General features: G+C 39.7%; 1 protein-coding gene across 1 annotated transcript in view; it reads left to right on the forward strand.

Moving 5' to 3' along the window:
* TMEM123 (transmembrane protein 123) overlaps positions 1-17,146 on the forward strand; it is a 33,330-nt gene extending 16,184 nt beyond the window's left edge. Inside the window, exons 3-5 of the mRNA XM_037505719.2 lie at positions 13,172-13,531; positions 14,594-14,747; positions 15,410-17,146. Of these exons, the coding sequence (XP_037361616.1) occupies positions 13,172-13,531; positions 14,594-14,747; positions 15,410-15,434 (539 nt within the window). The 3' untranslated portion in view covers positions 15,435-17,146. The remainder of the gene's footprint in view (positions 1-13,171; positions 13,532-14,593; positions 14,748-15,409) is intronic.
* The last annotated feature ends 3,946 nt before the right edge of the window (positions 17,147-21,092 follow it).

The following is a 21,092-nucleotide window of genomic DNA, read 5'->3' on the forward strand; positions in this document are numbered from 1 at the left end:
TAGATTGTTCATGAAGGTGTTGAAGTTAGTCATTGCTCATAATTAGATTCTTAGAAACTAAAAATGTAACTCAGAATTTTAAAAAATTGATAAGTGAATGAACTAGCAGTATTGACATCAAGACTGAATGAAAGTCATCAACATAATGTGGAGTAGGAATAATTCATCAACATAACGTGGAGTAGAAATAAAATGAAGTGAAAATAGAAGGAAAACTATGCTAATTCAGAATGGTGGCTTTTTAAGGGGACCATAGCTGAGGAGGGGCACACACCTGGGGACTTAATCAGGATGGTGAGAAAACTGATGTTTGTATTTTTCTCTGTACCTTTTTGTGTGCCTTCAGTATTAAGAACTGTGAGAGACTCTTGATTATTTAAATTTTAGCTCCAACTTTTGGCAGTAAGTGTATGCATTTCTTAATTGATGGTGATTTTAGTGCAGTGAAGGGAATCAGTGGTAAATACCAAATTGCTACCCAAGAGATACAGCAGATGCTGGAAGTCAGGCAGATTTTCACCAGAAACAGGGACAAACCAGTGACAGACCACTTGGCCGGCTGATACCCCCAGACCTGTGCTGGGGCCTCTCACCCCCACATCAGACAGTGGTTTGCAGCCGTAACTTAACCTGAGTTTTCTCATCTGCAGACTGCAAGGGGCAAACCCACTTTTCAGGGCTACTGGAAACATCACAGGAAATTCTTTAAACATATGAAAGCCCGAGTGCGGTGACTGGCTCCGGCAGCTCTTCCTGCTGCTCTGACTCCCACAGATCACAGCTGTCCTTGTTCTGGTTTCCCGTCTTCAAACAAGTTGGCTATTTTTAATACCTGCAAAGTTTGCCTTTTTTCTTTAGTCTTGCAAAGAAAATGCTGGTATTAAATATTCAGTCTTCTAGTGTGCACGATGAATTAAAATTCTTTCCAAATATAGGGGAACCAAATAAGGGATCAAGAAAAAACAACAATGATAAATAAATAATCAAATAAATAAAACAAAATTAGCAGGCAACTATAAATCAGAAACATTCTGCAAGGGAGGGGGAGGTAGAGGAATCAAAACGGGAGAGAAGAGCACAAGGGACTATGGTGATGGTTCATGGGTGAGTTGTTAGTGGGAATTTTACAGGGACTACACCTGAGAGGAGAAAACAAACAAGCATACATTGCACAAAAATGAACAATGATGTAAATATGTATATATAAACATATTTTAAAAATTAAATAAAATCCTTTCTGAGTAGATACTAAACTGTTCACTTGTCATCTGCAGGGGTTTCTTTCTGCTGATGTTTGAGCAGGTGGGTTTTTTGTTTTTCTGCTCGAGTCTCCCTTTGCTGTGGTGCTTCGAGCTTGTTGAAGACTGATTCTTACACTGCACGTGATGCGTGATTATTCTCCATGTTCGGGCAGAAAACTGGTGATGGAGGGACAGCCCCACCTGCTCTAGTAATGCTGCTTCAAAGTTCAAAGTATTTCAGACATCTTTCCTCACACAGGTTCGCCCTGCTGGAGCAAAAGAATGATACTCAGAGTCTGAAAAGCTTTTTCGATGTATTTTTCGATGGCGACAGACTGGCAGTGTTTCCTTATATGTGGGTTTGGGGAATATGTGGTGGCAGGAGTGTTTGCTTACCCAGCAGGGGTTTGGTGTATGTCTGGACTAATTCTGAGAATGTCCGTGTTGTTTGTTCCTACCTAAAATCTTTCGTTCGCTTGCTCCTAGCCAGCAGCCTGGTCAGGTCAGCCCTGGGACATTGACGCTTGGCTGTGCTGTCCCAAATTTGAGGGTGCTGCGGCCTTAGTGTCACCTCTACTAACAGCCTGGAGTAGAACCGAAGCTACAGGGTTTCTCCGACTCAGTCCTAAAACGCCATTCACTCCCGTCTTACCTTTGGAGGCTCTTGCTCTTGAGTAAGCCCGGGTGACAGAGGCCACAGCTGCATGTGGGTCTCTTGCTCAGGTACAGCCTGTGCCAGTCACCGTATCTGTGAGGGAGCCCTCAGGGTGACTCCGGCTCTAGCCAACAGCTGACTCAATTGTGTGAGAATCTGAATGGAGACTGCGCCCTGTCCACCCTCAGAACCATGCCAAATAATAATGAAATGCTACTTGTCGTTTAAAGCCACTAAGTTTGGTGGTGACTTATGCAGAAATACATCTAAATGCACTGCATACGTTACCTTCCAGTGAAATACATCAGTGTTTATGACTGGAACCTTTCTCTTCAGTTTCTGTCTGCCCTGGGCAGCAGCTTGTGGCTCGGTTTGTCTGAGACCAGGAAACTTGGTCAGGGCATCCCCGTGTGCTGCCACGTGACCCGATGTACTAGAATGCGCGAGACGTGAGGTTTCTGTCTTTGTGCTGCTATGGAACTCATATTTCTGATAAATTCTGTATCATGCGATTCCTCTCAAAATGATGAAAACACTGTGTTTGTAATTTTTAAATGTTTTAGCGAGTATAATTTGCATACCATAAGTTTATCCCTTCACAGTACACAAGTCAGTGATTTTCAGTTACAGAATTGTACATGCGACCAAATCCAGGACACTGTTATCACTCCTAAGAGAAAACCCACGCCCATTAGCATCCTTCCCCACTCCTCTCCCTAGAAAACATTGCTCCACTCTCTGTCTCTGTGGATGTGCCTGTGGACTTTATAGGAATGAAAAACTACTACATGGGACTATGTCTGGCTTCTTCACAGAATATCTTAAGGTTCATACACATGACCTGTCAGCATCTCGTGGACTGTCCAAAGATTCTCTTACGACGCAATAATAAAGCAAAAAACTAAATTTTAAAAAGGGGTTGAAATGTTTATCTGAACATTTCTCCAAGAAAGAACTACAGATGGCCAGTAAGCACACAACAGATAGTCAACATCATTGTCATGTGAGGCGTGCAAACCAAAACTACAAGAAATCACTTCATATCCACCAGGGTGAATTTATTTTTTAAAATGGATAGTAACAAGTGTTGTAAGATGTAGAGGAACTGGAACACTCGTGTTGATGGTGGGATTGTAAGATGATGAAGCCACTTTAGAAAACAGTTGGACAATTCCTGAAAATGTTCAACAGCAGAGTTATCATGTGACCAGCTATTGCACACCAAAGTACACGGCCAAGAGAATTGAAAACATGTGTCCACACAAAAACTTGGACAAGGTAGTAGGATTCTCAGATAAACCCACACATCTATCAATGGATAAATGTAGAAACCAAATGTGGTATATTCATTTACTGGAATATTATTTCAACAACTTTGTCTAGTTCATTGATTTTGGACATGTTCCTCTATCTCCCCATTTTCCCGGAATCTCTGTTTGCTTCTATCCTCAACTGCTCTACCTCTCTGGTCTGTAGGAGTGACCTTGTATAGTGCTGTCCAGTGGGGTCTGGGAGCATGGCCACACTGGGCTTGGTGCTACGTGACCTCCCGCTGTGTCCATGTGATGCGGCATGTGGGCTGGCGGTCCAGCTGGCTTGGTGCAGTGGGCCCTGCTGGTCAGGATGCAGTGCTACTGTGCAGGTGGCTGGAATTTCCGGCACTTCCTGGCCCCACACTTGGGGCAGCACATGGCAGTGGGGGGCACTGGGCTGGTGCAACATGTGGTGGAGCTGTCAGCAGGGCTCATCCAAAGTCCCTACTAGGTTGTGCCCAGGGTTCTCAGATGACACCCTGGGGCACAGGATTTGCAAGGTTCCTTGAAGTCAGTCTGGTGCCCACCAACATTTCCCACCCAGGATGGTCCCAAAAGCTTTCAACCTCTCAGGCAGACATACTGAGAGTGGTGACTTGGGTTTCCTTCACTGAGGATTCAGGCACAATATAGCCAGGTCCTATGGTGAGGGGGAATATTTGCAGAGTCCTCAAAGGACAAGGTCTCAGTTCCCTGTAGTTTCTAGAATCTCCAGGGTGTTTTTCCCACTAGCCCTCCATGGTGAGGCTTTAGGTTGTCACACCTGCTATGCAGAATTGAAAGGTTGGGGTGCCTGATGGCAGGGAACCACCCTCCCTGCTCCCCAAGGAAAACTTATGCAAATTTAAAGTCCCAACCTGAAAATCCACACCTGGGGTTGGGAAGGTTCCTCTGTGGAGGCAAATCTCTCTGTCCTACCTGTCTCAGTACAGCCATTTTATTCTTTGTTGTGAGAGCCCTGTGTCTGGTTTTTAGGTCTCTCTCCTTGTAAATTATTCCACACATACTGTAGATTTATTTTGACCAAGGAAGCTGAGTCTAGTTCCTCCTACACCACCATCTTGAATCCATCTTTTTTTTTTTTTTTGGCTGAGTAGTATTTCGTTGTGCATGTACCCCATGTCTTTATACATACATCCATCATTGGACACGGAGGTTATTTCCTCATCTTGACTATTTTAAAATGTTACAATTTAAATGTTTTCCATTTCTCCATATCCCCACCGACACTTGTTATTTCTTGCCTTTTGATTATAGCCATTCTAACAGGTGTAAAGTGGTAGCTCATTGTGATGTTGAGTCCCTGATAAGTGGCCTTGAGCATCTTTCCATGTATCTGTTGGTACATGAATGCATGTCTTTGTTAGAAAAATGTATCTGGGGCCTCCCCTGATGGCGCAGCGGTTGAGCGCGGCGCGCGAGGCTGCCCGCAGCCTCTGCAGCGCCAGTTCGTTACCCGGCTGCCAGCGAGGGTCCCACAAAAAAAAAATATATATATATATATATATACACATATATATATATATTTTTAGATCCTCTGCCCATTTTTTAAAAGATTTATTTATTTATACAAGAACGGGGTACAGGCCAGAGGCGCTAGAGGGTAAGAGAATTCACCAGAGACAGAGCGGGGAGTAGAACAGGCAGATGACCGAAAACAGTGCTGAGGGGATCAGCGGGCGAGACAGGAGAGGTCTGCTGCGCCATGTGGCTCTCTCCCTGGCCGGCCAGGAATCGAACCCGCACTGCAGAGACTGCAGACAGCTTCACAGCGCTGCGCTCAACCCACTGTGCCACCTGGGAGGCCCTACCCATTTTTAATTGGATTATTTTGGGATTTTGTTACTGAGTTTTGTTTTTATATTCTTTAGATACTAACCTCTAACTGGATATATGATTTTTAAAGTTTTATTCTATTCAGTAGGTCATTTTTCATTTTGTTGAGGTTTCCTTTGCTATGCAGAAGCTTTTCAGTTTGATGTGTTTGCCCTTGTATAATGTCATATTGTTTTCTTTGCTTTTGGTATCATCTCCAGAACAATGTTAACTTGCTTAGTTTGTGTTTTCTTCCAGGAGGTTTTGTGGTTTCAGGTCTAGCATTCAGGTCTTTAATCCATTTTGCCATTATTCTGTGTATGTAGAATCATTGTCTAGTTTCATTCTTTTGCATGAAGCTTTCCAGTTTTCTCAGCACTATTTATGGAACTGTTTTTTTCCTTATATTTTCTTACCTCATGTGTGTAAATTAATTGCCTATATATGCATGATTTATTTCTGGACTCTGTTCTAGTCCATTGATCTATTTTTGTGCCTGTACCATATAGTGTGTTGGTTGCTGTAGCTTTGTAGTATGGTTTGATTATCAGGGAGCATAATATCTCCAGATTTGTTGTTCTTTCTCAGAATTGCTTTGTCTATTTGGGGCATTTAGTGGTTGCATACATATTTGAATTGTTTGTAGTATTTCTGTGGAAAATGCTACCGGACTTTTTACAGGGATTGCACTGTATCTGTATATTTCTTTGAGTACATAGACATTTTAATCTTTCTCTTTTTAGGTTACTAAATCTATTCCTAAACCTCATCTCATTGTCATTTTAGTAGAAGCCTCATTGAGCTCATTCCATATTCACACCTTGAAGGGGAGATAGTGCTGGTATGAAATATATTGAGTAAAAAGAGTAGTTAAGGACTATTTAAGATTAGGAGAGATCTGGAAGTTTCTACTCCTAGGCCTCCATAGGCAGCTTTATGTGCTGTAGGGGAAATACATTGAATAAAACCAGTGCTAAAACAAAGAAGAAAAATTCATTGAGCACCTCCTCAGTAGCAGGCACTGTGCTAATTGGCCAAACACCAGTTATCACCATTTGTCTTCCTAAACTGTGGTGAGATCCCTGTTTCACAGTCGAGAAAGGACAGTGAATCTCAGAGAGGGTAACTTCTCTACGGAAACCCAGCAAGTAAATGGTTGAGCTGGTCCAGAGCTTAAGCTCAGCCCCACCATGCCTGGAAAACATCACCAGAACTTGGTAAAGAAATGAGTTCAATAAATGGAAGCTTCTAATTATCATAGAAAAATTGGACTCTCGCCACATAACAGGAATATAAAGCTGACTGGACTGTCTTGAGCTCTTTCTTTATGAACAGTCTTTGTCTTACTCTTCTTTTTCTCGTGGAGGTTGCAGCTGCTGGGAAGGAAGGTACAGAGAGGCCTTAATTACAGCCCTTCAGTCACTTTCCCGTCATTATGTTTGTTGAAACCAGGAGTTAGGATTGAGAAATTCTTCTCTCTGATTGAAATCTACAGATTATCCCGAGCTTTATTAACAGGTTTGGAAGTAGTTTAACAAGTATTGACTGGCTTTGTCTTACAGTGATGAGTTCCAAAGATCCATCAAGGAAGCTGCTCAGCACCACCCAGATGAATGTGGTGGCACATCTGCTTATAAAGAAAAAACTAAGCCTGAGTGCATTCCTTTTCTCAGGCTGCTTCCTTCTGAGGACAGGGGCAAAGCTGTTTCCTGCCTCTGGCCTGTAAGCATCTTCCTGTCTTCAAATCTCCCCATTCGTAAGGCCCATGCAAATGACCTCCATCTAACTTGATGACTGTAAAGATGTTATCTCCAAATTAGGTCACACCCCGAAGTACTGCAGGTTAGGATTCCAACTCTGGGACTTGGGAGGGGATACAGTTTACCTTTAGCACTGAAGTCAAACATTATGTTACATACACCCCTACCCTGGTGGCTCTACCACCCACCTACACTAGCTAAGGTGTTGAGAGAATGTCAATTTACTGCATTGTGTTGCATTTAGCAAAGCATCTGCCCCTTTCAGAATAAAACCAAAATAATGAAGCTCTAAGGTGCTTCAGAGTGGAATTTCTCCCTTCTGCCAGCCTGGGTCTGAGTCTGGCCTGGAGGCCTGCGGTGGGAAGCTGACAGTGTAGGCTTCCTCCTTACTCTGCCTTTTTCCCCCTCCCTAATGCTGTTTTTGACCCTACAGAATCAGGCCTGAGGAGAAGCCAGTTGGGGGAAGGCTGGATGTTTCTGGCATAGGCACCCTCTGGAGGGTCAGTGTTGTTGTTGGTGGTAGGTTCTGGGAGGCCTGCTGGCCAGGGTTCCCCACTTAATGCCTGTGATGCACAGGGGTGTCTCTCCATGGTCCCTGTCCCTATACTCCCCAGGCTCCTAGCCCTTTTTGTTCTACCTTGTGCTAGTTATCTTCAGCCCGCTATGCCAGATTCTCTTGGAAAACAGATTTTTTAAACACTTACTGAGATGTAATTTATATACCAAACCTGCATATATTAGAGTTTGGTGAATTTGGACATACGTACACACCTTGTAGACCACCCCCACATTCAAGGTAATAAACATCCATCATCTCCAACTTTCCTGTTTCTTCAGGTTTTGTTTTGTTCTATGTGAGTGTGATTAGAACTTAACATTAAGTTTGCATGTATTATTTTAATCTCTAGAATTTACTTGTTTTGCATAACTGAAACTTTATACCTATTGAACAAAAATTCCGTTTTCTCCTCCCAGTCTACTCTCTGCTTCCAGGAGTTTCACTCTCTTGATAGCTCATGTAAGATGTGCTGCTGTTCTCCTGTGACTGGTTTATTTCATTTAGCATAGTGTCCTCCAGGTTCATCCATGGTGCTGTATAATGACAAGATTCCATTCCTTTTTTAGGCTAATAATGTTTCGTTGTGTGTCTATGTCACATGTTTTTACCAATTCACCCATGAATCAAAACATCCACTTAGGTTATTCCCATGTTTTGCTACTGAAATGTGTAAACTGAACATTGGAATGCAGATACCTCATCAAGATAATGATGGCAGTTCTCTTGGATCTATACCAAGAAACAGGATTGCTGGGCCATATGGTAGTTTTATATTTTTAATTTTTTGGGGGACCTCTGTACTGTTTTTCATAGTGGCTGTACCAGTTTACATAGACTCTAACTATGCACAAGCGTTCCTTTTCTTCATATTGTCTCTAGCACACGTTATCTTTCATCACTGATAATAGACATCTAACAGGTAAGAATGGACATCTCAGTGTGGTTTTGATTTACATTTCCTGGTGAGTGAGGCTTAACAGCTTTTCATATACTTCAGTCATTCTGTATGTCTTCTTTGGAGAAATGTAAATAAAGTCCTTTGTGCCTTAAAAATCTTTTTTTCAACATTGATACAACTTTAGTTTCCAGCTGTGCATCACTGTAAATCAACGTCTGTATATACTGTATTCACCACTGAAAATCCAACTCCATTCTTCACCATATGGTTGTCCTCTTTTACCATTTACTCACCCCTTTTCCCCCTTCACTTCTGTAACCACTAATTAGACTAAAGAATTATTTTTATTTCATTAATTCTTTTGTTATTTACCACGTAAGAATGTAGTCATACGGTGTTTGTCTTCCTTTGTCTGACTTAATTTCATTAAGCATAATACCCTCTAGGTCATTCCATGTTGTTGCTGAATGCAAGGGTTCGTCTCTCTTTTTTTTTAAAGATTTATTTATTTATTGATACAAGCAGTGTGTATAGCCTGAAGCGCGGGAGGGTGAGAGAATTCACCAGAGCCAGAGTGGGGAGCAGAGCAGGCAGAAGGATCGAAGCACACTGCTGAGGGGAGCAGCGGGAGGCAGGAGAGGTCTGCACGCCATGCGGGACCCTCCTCCGGTGGCCGGGGAGCAGCCGGGGATTGAACCAGTGCTGCAGAGGCTGCGGGCAGCTTCGCAACCCAGCGCTCAACCGCTGCGCCACTGGGGAGGCCCTCGTCTCTCTTTTTAATAGCTGAGTAGTATTCCATTGTGTGCACACCACATCTTTATCCAGTCATCTGTCAGTAGGCACTCTGGCTGTTTCCAGTTTGAGTATTGTAAAGAGTGCTGTGATGAACATGAGGGGTGCATATTTCTTCGAATTAATGTTGTTATATGCTTCGGGTAAATACCCGTAAGTGGGATAATTGGCTCATATGGAATTTATATTTAATTTTATGGGAACTCTCCATACTGCTTTCCATAGTGGTTGTACCAAATTAACATCCCATAGGTATAAGGGTTCCCTTCTCTCTGCACCCTTTCCAACAAGTTTCTTCTCTTTTGGATAATAGCCAGTAGGTATGAGGTGATACCTCATTATTTTGATTTGTATTTCCCTAATAATTACATGATGTACATTTTTTACAAGTACTGTTGACTTGGAGAAGAGTCTCTTCAGATCTGCTGCCCATTTTTCAAGTTGGATTACTTGTGTTGAGTTTTATGAGTTCTTCATATGTTTTGGATATTAACCCTTATTGGATATAGGAAATGCAGACCTTTCCCCCCATTCAGTAGATTGCCTTTTCAATTTGATAAAAGTTGATCTAGTTCCATTTGTTTCATTTTGTTCTCCTTGCTGTGTATCTCTAAAGCCAATGTCAAGGAGCATTTCACTCATTTTCTTCTGTCTTATGGTTTCAGCTCTTACATTCAAATCTCTAACATATTTTTAACTTTTATGTATGGTGTGAGATACGGCTTAGTTTCATTCTTTCGCAGATGACTGTCCAGTTTTTCCATGATTTGTTTGCTTCTGTTTCTTTAATGTCTGAGTAAATGTCTTTAATGTTTGTCTATTTTGTTAATGTTTTCAAAGAACCAGCTTTTGCTTTCATTGAGGTTTTGAATTATCTTTTTTTTAAGGATTTATTTATGCATACAAGACTGGGGTACAGACCATTAGTGTGGGAGATGAGAGGATTTACCAGAGACAGAGTGGGGAACAGAACAGGCCGATCACACTACCGAGGAGAGCAACAGGCAAGACAGGAGAGGTCTGCTGGGCCATGTGGGTGGCTCCCTGGCCAGCTGGGGATCAAACTTGCACTGCAGAGGTTGTGGAAAGCGTCATGATGCTGTGCTTAACACCTTGCACCACCAGGGAGGCCCAAATTATCTTTTTTGATCTTTCTGCTTTATTATTTCCTTTTTTCTACAAAATTTTGGCTTTTCTCTTTTGCTAGTTTTTTTTTTTTTTTTCTTTGAGTGCCCTGCTGACCCAATAGTTGTTTGGTAGTATGTTGTTTAGTCTCTCTCTATATATATGTGTGTGTATGTGTATGTATGTTTATATGCTCACATATATATATATATATATGAGTGTGTGTGTGTGTATATATATATATATATATATATATATATATATATGTAGTTTTCCATCATGATCTGAAAAGATGCCTGATATGTCTTTATAAATGGCCAGTCTATGGTCTGTCCTTGAGAATATTTCACTTGAGAATAAGTGCACTTGAAAAAAAAATGTGTTTGGTCAAAATGCCCCTAGATATCTCTAAGTCCATCTCATCTAACTTGTTATTTCTGTCTGAATGGTGTGTTCATTGACAAAAGTGAGGTGTTGAAAGTCCCCTACTGTAACTGTTACTCTCCCTATCTCCCTTCTGCCTGACATTTGTATTAATAAACATTTTGGTGCTTTCATGTTGGGTGCATATAAATGTGTTTTCCTGCTTTATTGATCCCTGAATCATTATATAATGTCCATATTTATCTTTTACTCCCTTTGACTAAAGTCTATTTTTATGTACATGTAGTGTTTCCTGGATTTAAGTCTGTGTTTGTCTTTATACCTTGAGTCTTTATAGATACACATAGTTGGGCTTTGCCTTTTAATCTAGCCAGGGGAGGTTATATTTTAAGGTCACCCCATCAAGGCTGTCTTCTGTGGGGCCTGATGTGGTTCATGGGAAATAAGCACCTTTGCTGTCAGTAGAAATATTCTGTTCCCACTGTAGCCTTTCACTCTGCAGCCATGGCATCTTACTGTAGAGGCACTTTTCAGGCTTGAATTAAATCCCAGTGTTGTACTGCTCACATGCAGATGTTAGCCCTTCTCTTCAGGTGGTTTCCTCTTGAAGCCTTTCCAGCTTGGTCTGAGGTGGGAGCCAATGCTGTCTTTCCCTCCCTGGGCAGAAGTGGGAGTGGACAAACAGCACACTGACACTCTCCTATAACATACCCTCTTCCAGCCGGCACAGCTTCTTTTCATTTTTTTTACATTGAGATATAATTGATGTTTCACATGTTGTGAAATGACCACCACAGTAATAACATCCATCACCATGTAGGGTTAAAATGTTTTTAATCTAGTGATAAGAACTTTGAAGATCTGTTCTCTTAGCATCTTTCAAATACAGTTTTTAACTACACATCCTGTACATTCCATCCCCATGGCTTTATTTCATAGCTGCAAGTTTGTACCTTTTGACCCCTTTCACCCATTCCATTTGCCCCCGCCATGACCACAACTTCTGCTTCTCAGAGGCTGTAGGAGACTGAGTGAGTGACATGGGCAATGGTGACTCCATGTAGTTTCTCTGAGGCATTTCTCATTGCAGCAGGAGAGGGGAGTAGGCTGTGTATTGAATCTAAAAGCAGCGTTATGTTCATTGTTTTACTCTGCAAAGATCAGTCTGTTCTAAAGAAAAAATACAAATGTGGGTTCTTTGCTGTATTTAATTTCATCACAGTAGAATTCATTTACTAGTTTAAAATGTGATTATTTCACTGTTTAATGTGTAGTATGTAGCTAAATAGAAAGCATTCAGAATTGAATAGATTTGTTCAAGTCATAGCATTTATATCATCTACTTGAATAATTACAATTTATTCTATGTAAAACATAAGTATTCTTTGGCCTTTTAAATAGATAATACACAGAAGAGACCACAAAATAAAGACACAAAAAAGGTAACAGAAATTTGAATTGTAAAAGCTGACATGCAGAAAAGCATTATTAAAACCAGCCTATTAAAGTGAAAGTAGATATTGATAGTCTTTCCAGATGCAAAATGATTGTGCAAGGTAATACGTTAGTTGCCTGTCTGGTGCAGGACAGCAGTGGTCGGGCGGGGAGCTGAAGGCCTTACACTAATCTCACTGCAGCAAATAAATGCTGAGACGAGTTATTTCTGTATTTATTTCCATTAAAAAGACAAAAATAACATTTGTATTCCCCTAAACAGTGTATACCTATATACTAAATTATAAGAGCTAAAGTGCCTTCAGTGGTGTATATAAGCTAAGCTGTGGAGTTACAAAGCTAGTCCAGTGTGAAACTGCACTAACACAGGAAGGGTCGCTTTCGGTCAGATGGCATACAGTTTATAAATAAAAAAACCTTTTTTCAAATAGCAAGGAAAATAGGATATTGATATGGTGAGTACCTGTTCCTTTTCATCTACATAAAATTTCAAACCAAAAAGGAAAAGTTCAATTTGAGGTATGAAGGAGTTGATTTTTAAGTCGATCTCAGTAATTTTCCATACAAAGTTGGCTTTTGAAACTTTTTTCTTGAGGTTATGTTAGTTTAAACGCTACATGTGATTCAGATATATTTTTAAAGACTTCAGAAATAGTTTTAGAAATGTCCTTATCACTAGCCAGCCACATTGTATTTCGGCTAACTTCCTGGTACACTGTGGGAAGTTGGTTTTGCCCTCACCAGGAATAAATATCTCATATCCTACAGGGGATTAGAAACATGCAAAGGGTGTTGAAAGGATGTGGTAGAGAAACTGCAAACATTTTAATTTTAAAATCCTTTGTCTATTCATTGAACTAGTATCTGACATGAAGTAGGGTGGAACATTCAGATGATTAAACTACTGTCCTGTAGTGAAGGAACTCGGTATTCTGGGTTTTCTCTCTTTCGTGTCTTCACAAAAATTCCTACCTTTACATGAATATAGTCTGGGTTCCAACTGAATGCTTTACCAGTGTCAGATTTTGTTGCCATACAGAGCAAAGTATTAATGGCTCCCTATCTTTCATTTTGCTGTATTTGTCAGACCTCTTTCTCATGTGTGGCCATGAAAGTCACAGTGAAGTGAGATTTTAATTTTCTCCAATTCTAATGTTTCTTGACATTATTGCAGGGAGTATTCCACCTGTGCCTGCCAACAACAACATGATGACACCATCAAATGCAATTTCTTTGAGATCACAGAACGGAACAGGCACCACTGAGAAACCATCAACAACTACAGTTTCCTCAGTTTCAAAGAACAAGACAAGCACTACCAAACCTTCTACAACTTCATCCACAACTCCAGTTTCCTCAAAGAATGGAACTACCACCACCATGAAACCTGTAACACCATCTAGCACGACTTCAACCACCTTGAAATCTACAACCAAGAAAATAAGTGTTTCACCAACCACATCCCAAACTTCAACATCATCACTGACCACAACCCATAATAGTTCAGTGACATCAGTTTCTTCATCAGTAACAAGTATGTATTAAAATTCACCTATTTTTACTATGCAGAAATGTTTTCCAAAGCCACATTTCATCATTATTCCTTTCTGCAAAAATACAGAAATTTAAAGCGATTTATTTAATGAATTTCCAATTTAACAATTAACTCTAACAGAAAATAATTAGGGGGCCTCCCTGGTGGCACAGCGGTTGAGCACTGGGTTGCAAAGCTGCCTGCAGCCTCTGTAGAGCCGGTTCGATCCCCGGCCACTGGGTGAGGGTCCCACATGGCACACAGACCCCTCCTGCCCGGCCCGCTGCTCCCCTCAGCAGTATACCTCCATCACTCTGCCTGCTCTGCTCCCAGCTCTGGCTCTGGTGAGTTCTCTCACCCTCCCGCACTTCTGACTGTACCCAGTGCTTGTATAAATAAATAAATCTTTAAAAAAAAGAAAAAAGAAAATAATTAGGCAAGCTCAAGGTGCATGATTTGTAAACCAAAATCATGGTGAACTTTGGTTTTAATTCTGTCTCAGGACTCTGTTTAAAATTTAATGCATGTGAAACCATGTATTGAAAACCTTAAGATTCTTTTAAGTTACCCATTAAGTTCTACTTAAAAGCTATTATCAGAATGTTATGGTTTCCTTTGAGTGTTATATACTTCTACTTGAAATCAATCAACAGTTCTTGATTTTATAAAATTCCCAATTTATTCAAAAGGTAGAATTTTATATAGAAACATACTGAAATAGGGCCCATTTTCAAGATTACAGCTGTGTTATCCAGACCTATTTTGTTAAGGCACAAACTCTAAAGAAAAAATATTCCCCCAATTTTGCTGCCTGAGATTTTGGTAAACCATCAAGTCCAGCACCATGGAAGACCTTAAGATCTTGGGATTGTAAGCACTGGGGTATGTTTTTTTTTTAAGGTATGCACTGGGTAACTGATGAAAATTAGCAGGAGAGCAACTTCCTATGCTTAGCTTCCCCTCATCCCAATTCACTGTTCACATATACAAAATTAGAATGTTTTAGCTTATTGTAATGTTTTAAAAAAAATTAAAGCATTTTTTTCTCTTGTTTTCTTCTAGTCACAGCAACTATTAATTCCAAAGGCAGTAAATCCTCGAAATTTGACACTGGCAGCTTTGTCGGCGGCATTGTGTTAACACTGGGAGTAGTGTCTATTCTTTACCTTGGATGCAGAGTGTATTACGCGAGAAGAGGCATTCAGTATAGAACCATGTGAGTTTGGACTAGCCAAGACTTTATTATTGTCCCTAGATCTAAAATAGCATGAGAAAATATCAATAAGTCATTGTTCATCAGTGATGAGTAATTTATGGATTTTTCATCTCCCACCATAAGAATGCAACATTTGTCCCATTCAAGAAACAGACTTGCTACATCTAGTAGTAATGAAATTTTCTGGTTTTCACTTATTGAATAACACTGATGAAAATGTTAGCTCCTTAGAGATTCATGCAGAGACAGTGGAGTGAATTAAGAGATAGGGTTTGGGCAGGCAGAACTTGTTTCTGCATTTGCTTAGCAAAAATGACAGTGAAAAAATCAAAGTGCCTTGGATATAGGGCATGATGATAATATGAAATACAGATGCAGGGCTGTGTGGCAAAATACCTGGTTCAGGTGTCTCCATTCAACTAATGACAGTACCTGTGAGAAGTTGCCACTAAGAGGCAGAGATTTGAGTGTGGGTCTGTTTGACAACCTGAACCATAATTTGAATTCTTAATAGCACTACAATGTACCTAAGAAACTTCAGGCAAAGCCATAGCAAGTTATTTTGATTCTGAAACTTGAAATTATTCTCGTTAAATGTGTGATCACAAAAAGTTTTGATACAAATACAAAACAAAATAATTCTACCTTTTGTTCTATTACAGCGACGAACATGATGCCATCATCTAAGGGAATCCCAGGCCCAGTGGAAAGAAGCTGACACAGCCCTGTCACTTTTGGCTTATGAATTAAACAATGTTCTGTTCTTGAAAATAATATAAATAGGCCATACATATGATATACAGTCTATTGTGTATATCATTAGCTTAAGGTAAAATGGGAATGGTTTGTTTTTTAATGGCCATCTGTAGCATACACTTAGCAAATAGAGTAAAATGAGTCCTGTCCCCTTTCGTGTTTCATGATCATCTGGCCACAGCCCTGTGTGACAACACTGAAGGCGCTTGTCACAGCACTCAGGACTTTGTGTATCTATGCTGTTCACACAAGGGACTTCAGTGCTTGGCGCAAATACTAAGGAGAAGTTATACAAGTGAGCCAGTCAGGTCCTTAGGAGAATTTTCAGTGTCTCTTCAGAAAGTATCAATATTTTTTATATGTTTTAGAGACAAAACACATGCAACCACCATGAAAATCATAAAACCCCTAACAGTACCCACCTGGAGTTAGTCCTGTTGGAGAGCCTCTGTCTGTATTAACTTCTTTTGAGTTATCAATGCAGTTGGCTTCTTCTCTGTAATTTCAGTGAATTACAATCTTTAACAATGTTTTAAAAATTAGTATACAGATAAGTAATTTAGATTATCTGCTACTATGAGAACATTGTTACTACTGGAAATTTTTCATATTCAGCTATTAACTTTTTATTTAGTAAATAATTCTGAGAGATGTACAGTTGCTTTAAATATCTAGAAATGTTAATGTAGTGTAAATACATCTAACAAAAAAACCTTACATGATTTCCAATATAACATTTAGATCTCTGTAAAATCAGAACTATAGCTTACTGCTGTGTTTATCAAGCCAGGGATCGTTGGGGTCCCCTCAGGCTACTAAAGCTGCAGGGTGAAAACATACGGAGGAAAAGCACAGTATTGTAGGGACAGACACCACTGTTAGCATATTTTGTTTGGAGTGTGTTCAAGTTTATACTGCAGCACTCAAAACTCAGGGTTAAGTTTTGACAGCAGAGTTAGTCATTACTAAATTCTAACTTTTGTGATCAGTTTTTATTTTGCAGAGAAAGCCATATAGCAAGGATTTGGGTAAGGACCATTTTGTATTATAGCCAACTGAAGTGATATATAGAACGTGACTCATGCACTGTACTCAGATTAGTTTGAAGAGTGATGTGGATGACAAATTTTATGTTACGAATCTACCACTTCCATTTCTTTGCAAAGAAATTTGATATGCTTTATAGTAATGTGGGTCTTTTAAATACAGTAGGTTTTGTCTTCTGCATTCTTGGTATTTTTCAGTGCTTCCAGTCAGTCAGAACTTTATAGGCCTGCAATTTTCTTGACTACTTGATTTTAAGCACTTTCAAGATAAAAAGTTTTAAGTACCAAGTGTCATTATTTGCCTTTAAAGTTTCCTGTCCTTTCAGTATGAAATACTACTAGTATGTCAGTGCAGTGCTGTTTTGGTTATTTCCAAAAATTGAAGGAAAACAATGATACAAGCTGCTTTATAGCAAGTTACCTGAGTTACTTAAGTATATGTTCAATGAAAATTAGCAGTAGGTCATAGTAATAATTTTGTATTTTCAGAAAAAAATATTTTTAAGCAAATTCCTGTAATTTTTTTTTTTTTTTAATGATGATCAGCTTTTGGTATTCTATTGTTACTGAGATCTATTTTTAGAATAAAATGTTTTGTCTCCATCTAAGAGTTTTAGTGTATGGTTTTTGCTTCATTTCATCCCACTCAAAAGAAAACTAAGAGCTCAAATTAAAAAGCCAGATTATTAGGGCTTAAGTGACTGTGATACTTTAACTGTGGTTAAGCCCCAGGCCCACTGAAGATCACCAAAGTTGAAGAAACATCACTCAGGATTTCCACTTGAAGCCTTTAACTTGTCCATACATGCTGCAACTGCACTGAGTGTACTGTTTTCAACAGTCTTTTCTTCTCTACAATGGATATAGTTTCTGCATCTAAAAATGACCCAAGGCAACCAATGTGAAGGGTACAGTTCAGGAAATCCTTTATAGGATAAAAAATACCTTCTTAGTTTTGTGTTAACACAGTACCTCCCATCCTTATTTTCTGTTCACTCTGGACAGTTACCCACACACCAGTAACAGACTTTGAGTGTGTGTCTTGCCACTGGCACAATGGTATGGGAGTGGATGTAGTAACCCACCCCATTGATTCAGGGGGAAAAAGGGATCCTTTCAAGTTACAGCTATTTGTTAAAGAAAAAAAAAAAAAATACTGCAAGTGCTATTACCAAGATGGCCTATGTTGCCATCTCCCTTCCCCTGCCCCAAGATTATTTATGGATAAGACAACACTAAGGGAATCCTAGAATGAGTGTAAAAATGAAACACCCCCTGTTCCACAGAGACCAAGACAGACCACTGGAAGTTAAGAGGAGCTACTTCAGGCTGATGGCCTTGCCTCCCCCTGAGGCCAGTACACTGTGCAGAGGGGTCCTCCCCAGGCTATGGTTACTCCAATGGCGATAGACCCCAGGGGACATCCAGCTACCCCAGTAAATGGGTCACTTCTTGGAGGCTCTTGTCCTACAGGGATTGCTGAATAACCTCTAGGGTTTGAGCACTGGAAATGCTTATGACAGAGGATGGGGTGAAGCAATATAAGCACCCAGATTCAGCCTACAGCAACCTAGTAATTACCCTCAGCCAGTGGTTTTGCTCGGTGGGGATGGGTCTCCTTGATTCAAGTCCTCAGACAAAAAGCCCCACCTATTGCTGAGTGAAGCCCCTGACGCCAACACCTGAAAAAACTACATACCCCAACAATTCTCGAGCAGAACCCAACAGGCAGAGCTGTCTGCTGAGCAAAAACCAGCTTCTGTGGCCAGGGAACTTGAGGTGCAGGTTACTCGAGTCAAAATCACAAAAGAGTCTTGTGGACGGTTATCCATCTGTGCCTGTCAGGGGAAACTAACCTGTAGCCCTGCCCTTTCTGAACCAAATCTTTGTAATGACTCAACATATGCATCAGTCAAGGTGACATATCACATAATAGAATGGAAGTAAAAAAAAAAAAAACCCACGATCTCAACAAATGTAAAAAAAAATTTACAAAATTCAACATGTCATGATAAACACTTTCAAATTAGATACAGAAGAAACTTACCTCAGCATATAAAGATTATATGATATATCCACAGCTACCACCATATTCAAAGGCAAAAGACTGAATGCTTTTCCTCAAAGTCAACGACAAGGTGAGAATGGCTGTTTGCCACTTCTATTCATCAGTACTGGAAGTTCTAACTGGCATACAGGCAATAAAAAGATACAAAAGGTACCAGAAATGGAAATAAGTATATGTGTCTTTGTGTAGATTACATGTTTTTTTTTTATGTAGAGCATGCTAAAGATTTGACCTCAAAGCTTAGATCTAGCCAATTAGTCCAGTAATGCTGCAGTATACACAATAATAATTTAAAAAGCAGGAGTATTTGCATCACCAAACAATCTGAAAAAGAAAATACCATTTACAATAGCATGAAAAACAGTATCAAACTTAGGAATAAATTTAGTCAAGGTGAAAGATCTTTCCTCAAAAAACTGCAAAAGGAGCCACCCCAGTGGTGCAAGGGGTTAAGACATAACCTATGAAGCTCGCTGCAGCCACTGCAGCATGAGTTCAATCTTCAGCCAGGGAGCTACCAACATGGCACAGACCTCTCTTGACTTGCCCGCTGCTCCCCTCAGCAGTACATTTCAGTCAATCTACCTGTTCTGTTCCCCACTCTGTCTCTGTGAATCCTCTCACCCTAGTTCTTGTATGTATAAATAAATCTTTAAAAAAAAAACAAACTACAATAATACGTTGATGAAAGTCGTCATAAATACATGGAAAGATATCCTGTGTTCATGGACTGAAAAAATATAGTTGAAATGTCAATACTAGCAAAATCCATCTGCAGATTCAATGCAACTTCTATCAAGATTCCAAAGACATATTTTACAGAAGTAAAAATAATCCTAAAATTTGTGAGACCAGAAAAGCCTCAAATAGCCAAAGCCACCATGAGAACAAAGTAGGAGGCATCACATTCCTGACTGCTAAATGAATCAGATACAAAAACCTATGTATTTTATGACAGCATTTATATAAAATAGCCAAAGTAGATAAATCCACAGAAATAAAGCAAATGGTGCTTGCCAGAGGCAATAAAGAAAGGGGGATGGATATTGACTGCTTGAAGGGTACAGGATTTTCTTTGGGGGTGATGAAATGTTTTGGAACTTGATGAAAGGTGGTGGTTGCAGAACATTATTGATGTACTAACTACTACAGAATTGTACACTTTAAGTAGTTAATTTTATGTTATGTGAATTTCATCTTTCTGAAACCAAGGCCTTTTCTCAATTTAGTAACAACTCTTCCAGGAAATTAAAGTCAGAAGAGAAAGATGATTTAGAGTGAAGTGATTATTGCAAATTCCTGTGGAGGCCCACTTCACTCCTAGTCCTACAATTCCTGTATATTCTACACACTGCCAAACCCTGTGGCAGCAGTGCCAATGGTAATTTAGCCATTCCGATAATCTGCATCTTCTTCTCTGCTCTTTGACACAACTGGTGTTTTTTTCAATATTACTTTAGGTGCTTTAGGAATTTAACTTCAAGCCCAATCCACTAGCCTTCCCAAGCTCCTTTTATATAGAAATTCAAATACATTATTCCACTGCTACTATATTCTTCAGAAATTACAGCTATGATCACATCACTCATCTGCTAAAAACCAGTAGTTCATCTTTACCTACAAGATGCTATCCAGACAGCAAAGGCCATCATTTGCAGTTCTCTCATCCATGGTCTCCATCCTACCTTTCCAATCTTGTGTCCTATTATTTACCTTCATTGGCCCTATGACAACTCATTTTTTTTTCCAGAAATGCTTCACGCACTGTTGTGTCTCCTTATTTTTCATCTGCCTTGAAAATACTTCCAAACACTTCCATTCTCCAACTTTGAATACTCTAATCCTATCTAATCCTCTATACACCACTGATTACTAATTTAGCTACAATACTTTGAAAAACATTCCACAGCACCTTATCTGAACTTCTTTTACAGCAATTATTTTCCACTTTGGATTAAAATGACTTAAGAATCTCATCTGGCATCTATAAAATAGGAGTGACATGTTTTCATTTATAGATCTTCCTGATCTCTGGCAAGGTTTACTTTTTTACATCTATCCCTTTACACATAGGCAAACCTATCACTCATCTCCATACCTACCGCATTCCCATGCTTTTTCATCTTTGATATCTACAAAATATAGCCCAATTGCTCCAAATAAAACTATGCAACTAATAACTCAGCCATCACAATAGCCTCAAAATAGATTTACTCTCTTCTACCTGAAGAGAGCAAATTCTACTGGAAACAGATTGTACATGTAGTCATCTGAGATTTGTAGTCTACAAACAGCACAAAAAGACAGAAAAACCTTTAGTTTTCTTCTTACTTGGAAGCTGAGATTGATTTTACATAAAAATCATTGGATATTTACTTGCTGACATGGAAAGAGGAAGACCTTCAAGGCATGCTGTCAAGTGAAAAAGTCATATGGAGAACATTTATAAACCACAACTACATACATGTTTGTATG

Source organism: Talpa occidentalis, unplaced genomic scaffold, assembly GCF_014898055.3.
Source record: "Talpa occidentalis isolate TD23 unplaced genomic scaffold, MPIMG_talOcc4v2.1 talOcc4.12, whole genome shotgun sequence".
Taxonomy (NCBI): domain Eukaryota; kingdom Metazoa; phylum Chordata; class Mammalia; order Eulipotyphla; family Talpidae; genus Talpa; species Talpa occidentalis.